At 42.1% G+C, this 11,629-nt stretch overlaps 1 protein-coding gene across 3 annotated transcripts in view; it reads right to left on the bottom strand.

The window, feature by feature from the left end:
* Positions 1 to 7,564: 7,564 nt before the first annotated feature.
* The window catches only part of PM20D1 (peptidase M20 domain containing 1), a 387,280-nt gene continuing 383,215 nt past the window's right edge, over positions 7,565 to 11,629 (bottom strand). For 2 of the 3 annotated variants that reach the window (XM_073615882.1, XM_073615880.1), the window contains one exon: positions 7,565 to 7,959. In XM_073615882.1, coding sequence (XP_073471983.1) covers positions 7,830 to 7,959 — 130 coding nt within the window. In that variant the 3' untranslated portion in view covers positions 7,565 to 7,829. The remainder of the gene's footprint in view (positions 7,960 to 11,629) is intronic. The other variant, XR_012241709.1, reaches the window with a different exon arrangement.

Below are 11,629 nucleotides of genomic sequence, written 5' to 3'. Positions count from 1 at the left end.
TATGAGCCAGCCATCTGCCCCCACCCCCCAAAAGTAAACCTTCCAAAGTAATACTACCTATTCGGTTTATTACTCTATTCCACACCAAACCTACGAAAATGGAAAAGATTTTATCCACCCATTGGTCAATATTGCTTGAAGACCCTTATTTACAGACTTCCTTGATTACCAAAACCAAAAGTGGCGTAAAGGAAAGCCAGAAATATTAAGAGTAAAATCGCTCCCAGTAAAATCAAGCATATTTCACCCACCTCTCCCACTCTGACTCTTATTCCACTGGTAGGGATGTAGCAGTGCAGAAAACTCCTATGCTTGATTTACCAGTTTGTTTATCATGGCCAAAAAAAACTTTTCTGTTAAGGGGAAAACACATACCCTTAAAGAATTTTATAATTGTTCTACCAACTACGTAGTGTACTGCTTAACCTGTCCATGTGGGTTATTTTACGTGGGGAGAACCATCAGAGCCCTTAGAGCACGCTTTGGTGAACAGAGATGTCCAAATCGCTTCTTGTGGCCAAACGATATAAAGCCTGTGCCAACAAGGAGACTTTTTGGATTTATTCATTGGGTACTCTGGCTCCGGGGGGGTGAACCCTTACATCTAAGACTTTTTAGCCATAGTAAATACAGTGTAATCCAGCTCCATGTTCTCTCCCCCCGGTTTGGGGGGAGAGAACATGGAGCTGGATTACACTGTATTTACTATGGCTAAAAAGTCTTAGATGTAAGGGTTCACCCCCCCCCCCCCCCCCTGGAGCCAGAGTACCCAATTTTTTTACCTATCTCCCTTACCTTTTTCATTGAGACCTAACAGTGTAGTTTATTGAATTTATGCCCTGGTTGGATATTGACATGTCCTGCCACATATATAACCTCCCTTACCTGCTTTATTATTTTTTCCCATCTGTCTTTTTTGCCTTCGGTTTCCAATGAAGAGGGTGGGTGGTTAGTTTGTCGCATTATATATCTTATATTTTATATTTTCCCCTTTAACGCTCTTATATTGTTTTATACTTAGTTATACATCATTGTTCTTATTATAATTCCATGTAGAATATTGTTGTGTAGAGGTGCTGACACTTGCTGTCCCACAGCCGGCCCATTCACATAAATAGCACTACATACACATTCCAACTTAGGCCTGTAGAAGGAGCTGAAGCTCAGAGCGCGTAGCCTTCCTTCCCTTCCTGTCTGATCTGTACAGTTTTCCAGGATGTCTCCCCGCTTCCGGTGACGTCACTTCCGTGTAGTCCACGCTGGTTCCGTCAGACCTTCTGATGGCCACAGGACATGCAGCAGACCCCCTACTATCTCAATAGTCTGTGGATGCATGTGCCGGATGCTAGGAGAGACCCGCTTGACACTATCTACAGATGAGCCCTATTTTAATTTTCATCCTGTGAGTGCTTCTTGTATCCTGCAATTAAATTGTTTCTGGTAATACTACACTCAGGTGGCGCTTCCTGTGTTTCTCTTTAATGTAGTGCCATCTGAAGATCATAGGCATTCAGTATTGCGTTTTTAACTTTTCACTTGCGCACAGTGATTTCTCCGTATTCTCTGAATCTTTTGATGTATGAAGTAGCCTTATATTTAAAGTTTTCAATTTTACATTGAGGAACATTATTCTGAAGATGTTTGACAATTTTAGGGTGCATCTTTTCACAGCTGGTAAACCTCTGCCCATCTTTACATCTGAGACACTCTGACTCTTTAAGATGCTCTTTTTATACCCAATTATGTCACTGACCTGTTGCCAATTACCCTAATTAGTTTCAAAATGTTCCTCTAGCTCTTCCTTGTTCATAGCACTTCCTTTCCCAGCTTTTTGTTGCGCTGTCCCAACTTTGTTAAGATGTGTTGTTGCCATCAGTTTAAAAATTACCTTATTTTTCTCAGTTTAAAGATTTGATAGGTTTTATATTTTTTATTGTGAATAAAATGAGATTAGCAAATTATTGCATTCTGTTTATATGTAGATTCTACACAGCATTACAACATTTTTTAAATTGGGGTTGTTTATAAGCCATGTTACATTCATGGGCAAGCCACAGAGATAGATGACATCATCTTATTAAAAAGCTGTCCCAACATAATTTAAAGGATAACTCCACTTTCGTGGGAAAAAAAAGCAAAGAAAAAAAAATATAGCATATACAATTGCGACTCAAGTCCTATTGTAATTGAATGGTATTAAAAATTAAGTAAAAAATGTATTTCCTTTTCAATCTGCAGTGCTGTAATTTTCTGTAAAATCCAATATGGGTACTTGGAGGCTTTCTGTACAGAACGCCTCCCAGAAAGATAATTTCCCGCTTGTGTGATTGTCTTACTGATTTTCCCAGAAGTCTCCACTAATATACAAATCAGATTTTGAGCATCCCTTGCAACAAAAGTGTATCTTTTGGTGTGATACTCCCAAAGGAAAATTACATCTAAAGGGATGCTGACCCTGCAACTTTCCTCAGAGCCTTGCAGGTGCAGCAGCTGATTGATACTTATCAAACCACGCCCATACAGATTTACTTGCACATGGACACAGATAAAGAGCAATTTCTTTAGAATAACAAAAGGTAGGAATCTGCAACAAAGTTTGTTAAAATCCCTGCAATGTACACAAATCACCCAAAGGGGAATGTTTTTTTTTTTCTCAAAAAAGTGGCGTTACTCTTTAACTAAAAAAGGCAAAACTTTTTTTTTAGTTTTGGATAGAGTGGAGAGAGATTAGAACACCTATTAGGTTTTTGTCTGTCCTCCCTTAGGAAGATTCCCCCTCTCTATTTGTCCTGTTTACCATTATCAGTGAAAGTAAAAGAAAATCACAGATTTTGGGTTGTCCCCGGAAAAGTAATAGAGGAGACACCTTCCAAAGGGGACCCTAGTTCTAGTAACCTGGGAGGTCCCAAGGGATTCCCTTGATTTGCAGGGATTTCCTCTCGCTTCCTGTTTTGGCTATTAGGAAGTGAAGGTAAATCTCCCCAATGGGACACAGGCAAAAAAACTGACAGGGGTTATAACTTTCCCTCACTTTATCCAAAATGGAAAAAAAAATAGTTTTGCCTATAGTTCTACTTTAAAAAAGAAACAGTCAGTTTGCTTATTTAAGCATCTGAATATTCTGTCTTAAACTGAGCTTAAATTGATTAGTTATGAAGGATTTATATATTAGAAATGGTTATGCACATATAAAAAGACAGAAACTCTGTGAGAGAGAGACTTCGGCTGATTTCTAACACCTGATTAAGCTAAATAAGGCTGAATATTAGAATGCTTGCATAATTCTAATTGTAATTATCTTGGCTTGAACGTTTGCAAATTTATATTACTAAGAATGGTATTTTTTATCTGTGGAACTGCCTTGTGTGGATTTATTTTTATTTTTCCCAGAGAGGTGAATTTTGTTTATAGTGGACCAGAATGGTTTGTGTTCCTTGCTCTAGACCAAAATTTCTGGAGTTTGTGAGAGGTTCAGCTTAAGGGACATGGAAAAAAAATACTCAGTAACCATACCTCACATCTTGTATGCCTACAATACTTCATTTGAAATGTAGTATTTATGTTTCACATGCTGTCCAATTCTTGTCAATCTATATGTGTAACATCCAGAATATGCATATGGGAACTTTAAGTTTTTCAGCTGCAGCATTTAATTAAAATGGTGTCCAGGAGATTGAAACACTGAAGTACTAAGGATAGAACTGAGGTGTGTCTACAAGCCATTCAACTCTACATAACACTGTGAGGTATAAGCACTGACCTATTTCCTTACTTCGGTTAATCATTGTGAATTATTTTCTGGCTCGTGAAATCATTTTATTTGTTTTTTTCTATCCAACTTATGCTCTGTCATACAAAGAAGAAAAGTAAGTTCAGCAAATGCCATATGCTTGAGGTATTACTGAGCAGCTGCCGATTTGGCTTGATGGTGCTAAGGAAGTCCCTTGCACTGCATGCGGTAACTGCCTTTCATCAGTGCACCTCTATTAGGAGGTTATAATTATTTTTCCTAACACTGAAATCTAGAAACACTGCAATTCTGTTTTCAAATCATCAGTTAAAGACTGAAATCGGATAAAAAGCCTCTTAGAAGCTGGACTTTTGCATCATACTTGATTTTTAGCATGTTTTAAAGATTTGCTTGTAAAAGATTTATTCTACAGTAATGTATAAGATTTCTAAAAAATGCAACAATGATTCTTTCAAATAAACCAAAAATAAATCCAAGTTAAGACTGAATGTTTTTATCATTTCTGACTCTTTAAAGCTTTTAGATCTCTACTTCTTCCCCAAGCTGACTTGCTACATAATACCCTCTCCCCACTACCCGTTTCCAGGCCAGGGGTCTGAACATTTTAGGCTAAGTGGCAATAGAACAAGGAAAGGAAGGATGTCCATCAGCTGGTAAACCCCCTGTCTATGTACCACTGTATACTTGAAATCCTAGAGGTCCAGAAGCCACCTGGTGATTCGTGAGATCTTGTTCCTAATCTGTGCCATCCAGGTAAGGGGGTCAGCTTAAAGGGTCAGTCAAACTAGTAGTACCAGATGCCCACTTTCTTGTGAGACACTCACTTTGCACAATTGAATTGTTTTTTTGGCTGTAGTGAATCTCTGGATCAAGTATATGATAGGGTGCTCTAGCTGGGACACGACTGCACCCAGGCCCAGTTTTTAAGCCTTTATTTTGTACTAGGAACCTTTTCTGAAAATCAGAAGCTATGAGGACTGATTTCTTGCACAAAGCCTGCTTCAAATGATAAAAGGGTAGGCTTTTCTGAAGGAAAGAAGGGAAAGGGGAGACACAATAATTAATTACATCAAGGGGGGTGAATAGGGTGCAGTTTTTTCAATATGAAACCAAAATCCAGAACATGGGACATGACCTCAAACTAACTGGAGGAAAGTTCAAAACGAATTTTAGAAAGTATTATTTTAGTGTAGTTGATGCTTGGAATAAACATCCAGCAGAGGTAGTGAGGCAGTCAACAGTAAATGGCTTCAAACATAGATCTATACTAAGACAAAAAAGTTAACAAAAATAAATAAATAACGGGCAGACTCAATGGACTATTTGGTCTTTTTTCTGCTATCACTTCTCTATGTTTTCCCTTTTGTGAAGTCTTTTAAAAGGGTTCCCAAGCTGGCAAAGTTGGGGATAAATAACATCCCACAATGTAGAGAGAAGAGCATACCTGCTTTTTTGTGAGGGGGTTGGGTCATCTTGCGATGGCTTTCACTTTGTTCAGCTTGGGTTTGATGATGCATCTGCCTACCGTGTACACCAAGTAGCAGGCCTCCCGACCTTCCATTAAGGCATCCAAACCTATCTGGACCTTTTTTAGATGACTTTCCCTGGCTAAAGATCAAATTGTCATCATGATAGACCAAACATAGGAACAGACTCTCCCCCCATCACCTGAAGCACCGCATGTCCTGGCTACATAGCCGTTTAAGAGTTCCATAGTGACTCTGAACCAAATTATTTCTAGTGGAACTTTTTCATGCAACCTTACTTACCTGCCTACCACTTTGCTACAACTTCATTCCACTCTTTGCTACTCTGCATGTCTGCTGGATTGAACAGACCGCACAGATCTTTGGAATAACCTCCCTACTTCTCATGAGACCATGATTCAGCATGGGAGCCATGTATGATTAGGCACTCACAGAGGAATCAGCTACCTAACACACGGCTCTGCTGCTTCACTTTCACACAGCCAGCAGATACCTGATCCTGGAAGGGGAGGTTTTCAATCTATATGAGCAGAATTGGAGCAAGAGGGACGGTGAGTATTCATAAGATATTCCAGACCGATCATATCGGCAGCTGCATCAAGGGTACCCGAAGTGCTGGGATCCAGCTTCTGCACTGGCCGGATCGGATGTAATTAACTGTGGATATGCTAGATGTATAACATCAGTTGTATCTTTGAGCTAAAAGCTCCTCACTGACTATGATCTAAAGTGCTACATTGTTGAATTAGAGTATAATCAACCAAGAGTGTGGCCATAAATTCTTTATCTACAGTGAATGGCCACATGAGCTCGACCTCACAGCTCTGATATAGGGCACACAAAGATTCATGGTTACCCACTGAGTTGGGATAAGGACAGATTCTGTAATTTTGTGGTTTAGTGATTTAACCACTTGCCGACCAGCCGCCACAGTTTTACTGCGGCATAATGGCATGGCTGGACGAAGCTCCGTCATGTTACGTTGCTTCGCCCTGTGGCCACTAGGGGCACGCGCCCGCTGCTTGCCCCCCTAGCCGATGCAAGTGCACCGCTGGGCTCCCGCGATTGCTGCTGTCACACTGACAACCGGGATCTGTGTGTGTAAACAGTTTCCGGTTCTCTGAGGAGAGAAAAGACAGATTGTCTGCTCATACAGAGTATGAACAGCGATTTGTCATCTCCCCTACACAGTCCCCTCCCCACTTCAGTTAGAGCACACACTAGGTAACACAATTAACCCGTTGATCGCCCCCTAGTGTTATCCCCTTCCCTGCCAGTGACATTTTTACAGTAATCAATGCATTTTATAGCACTAATCGCTGTATAAATGCCAATGGTCCCAAAAATGTGTCAAAAGTGTCAGATGTGTACGCCGCAATGTCACAGTCACGATAAAAAACGCAGATCACTGCCATTACTAGTAAAAATAATAAAAATGCCATAAAACTATTCCCTATATTGTAGATGCTATAACTTTTGCGCAAACCAATCAATATACGCTTGTTGCAATTTTTTTTTACCAAAAATATGTAGAATACATATCAGCCTAAACTGAGGAAAAAAATAATTTTTTATATATATATTTTTGGGGGATATTTATTATAGCAAAAAGTAAAAAATATTGCGTTTTTTTTTTTTTTTTTTCAAAATTGTCGCACTTTTTTTTTTTTATAGCGCAAAAAATAAAAACCGCAGACGTGATCAAATACAACCCTAAGAACGCTCTATTTGTGGGAAAAAAAGGACGTCAATTTTGTTTGGGTGCAACGTCGCATGACCGTGCAATTGTCAGTTAAAGCGACGCAGTGCTGAATCGCAAAAAGTGCTCTGGTCAGGAAGGGGGTGAAATCTGAATCTGAAGCAGTTAAAGCAACTTTTCAGGGAATCCCATTGCTGGGGTGCTTATTACATTCGCCCATTGTGGCTATAAGGTGTAAAGGCCCCCCGCATAGATTCACAGGAGGTCACATGGACTGGTATCTAATTTTGATAGAATTCGATAGAACACCTTTTGTATATATTAGAGCAGAGACTGCGAGCCAGGCATTCTCGTCCACATCAGTGCCTGACCTCAAAAACGTGCTTCTGGAACAATGGTCAAACATTCCTATAGACACACTCCTAAACCTTGTGGAAAGCCTTCCCAGAAGAGTTGAAGCTGTTATAGCTGCAAGAGGCAGACCCTACGGACTAAGACTGGATGCCATTAAAGTTCATGTGTGACAATACTTTTGGTAACAGTGTATCTATGGTTGTCTAATGCTGCACCTGTTACAGGAAAACTGAACAAAGGGGGAGCACTGTTGAATAGAAACACATTCACAAAATTGTTTTAATTTTTAATTCACAAAATTAGTTTTAGAATATTCAATTTTTTTATGCAAAGCTTTCACTTGGCAATTTTCAGTAGTTGGATGCACAATAAGTAATATTCATTATTAAAAGTCATTTTGCGTTTCTCTAAAAATCCTGACTTCAGTTGAAATCACGCAAGGTATAATCAATCCACACAAAATTGGGAGGTAAATAGTTTTACTGTGTTGAATTTATGAAGGAATTATTGATCCTTCTTGATCATTCTTCATAACTTTCTATAGCTCATGATTGTCTTGATCAGCTGTGGGGACTTTATCAGAGTCTGCATTTTGAATCAGCTGATAATAAAACTGGACAACTTTTTTAAGGTTCTCCACTGAAATCCGCTCATTCAGTCCATGAATCCTAAAAGAGGGCAAAGAATAGTTATGTTACATAGTACAACTATAACTGTTGCTAAACATATTGTCTCATAAATTAGTCCTCCTAAAGCTAGCCATTGATGAATATGTATTTTGAGGTATGTTATGTTGGCATCATGCAGCCCTAGGAACACCAGAAAGATGATAACCCTTTGTACCTTGTGTCATGTGATTATTTTAGTAAAACTTGGTGCTAGAATGCACTATTAAAATAGAACCACTTCTACCTAAACTGCTCTCGGCCAAAATAATTTCGACACCCTGGTCTGACCACGACCTAATCTTAGTGACGCTTTCTAATATAACTGCTAGATTAGCTAAACACCAATGGAAATTGAACCAGTCTTTGCTGGGTAATGAGTCTTATGCCGCGTACACATGAGCGGACTTTCCGGCATACTTGGTCCGGTGGACCAGAGTCCGCCGCACAATCCGATCGTGTGTAGGCTCCCGCAGACTTTTTTTTCCCAAAAGTCTGCCGGACCTAGAAATGAAGCATGTTTCAAATCTTTCCGTCGTAAGTCCGCCGGACTCAGTTCCTGACGGAAAGCCTGTTCGTCTGTATGCTGGTCCGACGGACCACATACGACGCAAGGGCAGGGTATTGCATCTTGCGCTCGCTGCAATAGGAAAAACAAATTTTCCTATTGTGGCGAGCGCGGGGCATACCAGGCTGGGACTTTGACGTTTTAGGGGGGCGTGGTCAACATCACCCGGTGACCACACCCCCTAAAACGTCACAGTCCCAGCATGCCCAGGGACTGTGATGGCATAAGGGGGCGGGGTCTCCGCCTATATAAGTCACATCGATGCACTCAGAGAGCATTCCAGCCGGAGAGACCGTCGTGTCAACATCGGAAGAAGAGAAGAGGGAAGAAGCCCAGAAGTCCGGGCCCCCGCTAGCAAAAGAGCGGCATGAAGATAGCGGAGGATCTGGCAGAAGAACTGGAACACCAGGAGCAGAGGTCAAACACCGGGAGAAAAGGCCAGAGAGAGCAGAGAAGAACCAACCGGATGCCGGTAGAAGAGGAACCGGAGGGACCCCCGAAGTCGGAAGAAGACCCCCGAAGCCGGAAGAAGACCCCCCCGGAGCTGTCTAATTACTTTTAAAACCTGTGTAGTGTGTTTTTTTTATTGACACTTTTTCCCTATGTAAATGGGTAGGGGTACCATGTACCCCATACTCATTCACATAGGGTGGGGGGGCCGGGATCTGGGGGCTCCCAGATTCCGATAAGCCCCCCGCCCGCAGACCCCAACAACCAACGGCCAGGGTTGTTACATAGTACAAGGTGGGGGCAAGGTGCTTTGTGGTGGGGGGGCCCCCGCAGGGCGCCCCCTTCCCCCAAAGCACCCACCCCCCCATGTTGAGGGCATGCGGCCTGGTACGGTTCAGGAGGGGGGGGCTCGCTCATCCCCTTTCATGACCAGCCGGGCTGCGTGCTCGGATCGGGGTCTGGTATAGACTTTAGGGGGGGACCCCACGCCGTTTTTTCGGCGTAGGGGGGTTCCCCTTAAAATCCATACCAGACCTAAGGGCCTGGTATGCCCTGCAACGTGGCTCGCAAGGTGTCAATCTCGCTGATAAAAGCAGTGAGATTGACTTCCTTTTCTAGTCTCGTCGTACCCGAGTCACATTCAAAATGAACGGACTTGTCCGTGTGTGGGCAAGTCAGTTCATTCTGAAAGTCCGTCGGGACGACGGGCGGTCCTAGCCTGCCGGAAAGTCCGGTCGTGTGTAGGCAAGTCCATCCCGTCAGAAAGTCCGGCGGGAAGAACGTCGGACCTAGTTTCACAGAAAGTCCGGTCATGTGTACGCGGCATTACTGTTTAGATGTGGTCACCCATCTGAAAACTTATTTTGACACCAAATTTTAAGCTATTGTCTAGGCTTAAAAAAATGTTTAAAAAGGAAGGAATTGATTTCCTCTAAAACTAGGGAATACGAAGATCTGGTTGCCCAACATAAACGTTCTCCACACCCTGCTCTACTCGTTAACCGCTTCCCATCCACAGGCCGCAGTTATACTGCGGCAAGGTGGCTGGATAGCGAGAATCACTGTAGGTGTACGTTGGTCCATGCATGTGATATAGTGGGCGCGCGGATCCGCGATCGCGGTATACAGAGGCAGAACGGGGGTCTGCTTATATAAACAAGGCAGATCCCCGTTCTGATAGGGGACATGATGGAGATCTGCTGTTCCCAGTCATCGGGAACAGTGATCTCTATGGTGTTTCAGGCAGCCCATCCCCCACACAGTTAGAACACACCCAGGGAACACAGTGAACCCCTTGATCGCCTCCTAGTGTTAACCCCTTCCCTGCCAGTGTCATTTATACATTGATCAGTGCATTTTTATAGCACTGATCAATGTAATAATGTCACTGGTCCCCAAAAAGTGTCATTTGGAGTCAGATTTGTCCGCTGCAATGTCGCAGTCCCGCTAAAAATCGCAGATCGCTGCCACTAAAAACAATAAAAAAAAATAAAAAACATAAAAGTCCCTAAATCTATCCCATAGTTTGTAGATGTAATAACTTTTGTGCAAACCAATCAAAATACTCCTAGTGCATTTTTTTTTTAACAAAAATATGTAGAAGAATATATATCAGCCTAAGCTGATGAATACATTTTTTTATATATATTTTTTTTTGGATACGTTTTATAGCAGAAAGTAAAAAAAATGTTTTTATTTTTTTTCAAAATTGTCACTAGTGTTTTGTTTATAGCGCAAAAAATAAAAACTGCAGAGGTGATCAAATACCACTAAAAGAAAGCTCTATGTGTGGGGAAAAAAAGGACATCAATTTTGTTTGGGTACAGGGTCGCACGACCGTGCAATTGTCAGTTAAAGCGACACAGTGGCGTATAGTAAAAAATAGCCTGGTCATAAGATGGGTTAATCCATCTGGGGCTGAAGTGGTTAAGCTTGTATAGGTTTGTATGGAAAGCAGAGAAACAACTACACTGGATGAACCATAAGTTCTTTATGTGGCGGGATAGGCCTGACTCCATACTAGCACATAAACATCTTTACCTTTTCCCCTCTCAAGGAAGCCCATAAAGATCTTATAAGTATTAACTGTGATTTGAAAATTCCTACTAAACTTTTAGAGCTGCGGATGATGGAGGCACGTAAACTGACCACGGTAATCGGGGTTCAGCAGCCATGATTAACGTGGTCGGCACACAGAGGGGGACAAAGGAACTGGCAGGTTCAGCCAGTTTTTTTTTAAATCTTAGAAAGGGGCATATTAGACAGCACAAGCGCTGTGCTGTTTAATCTGTTATAAGGTAACAGGATCTCTCTCTTTTTTGGGGGTTACAAACCCTTTAATGGGAGCAGGACCTGAATTTTACTTGGGAACTGCCTTAATGTGGTGTTGATAGATATCTTAGACAAAGCATAGGCCACACACACACACCCCCCTGGTCAGTTGGTCCTACCTGTATCTGTGCTGCTATCAGGCAGAGGGCCATGTATGCCACCTAGCACAAAGCGAGACCCCCTCAGTGTGGACCTGTGAGAGGAGCGCAGCCGGAGACCTGAAGGAGAGCAGGAGAGAAGCCGAGCTGCCAGAGAAGGAGCGTAGGTTGCAGAGCCGAGAGAGAGGCTCGGCCGCTGTCGGAATCATTCGGAGGGGCTCGATTC

The sequence above is a fragment of the Aquarana catesbeiana genome, linkage group LG02 (genome assembly GCF_042186555.1).
Source record: "Aquarana catesbeiana isolate 2022-GZ linkage group LG02, ASM4218655v1, whole genome shotgun sequence".
In the NCBI taxonomy this organism is placed as follows: domain Eukaryota; kingdom Metazoa; phylum Chordata; class Amphibia; order Anura; family Ranidae; genus Aquarana; species Aquarana catesbeiana.
Note: the sequence above shows the minus strand (reverse complement) of the source record. Positions and strands in the feature narration are given on the sequence as shown.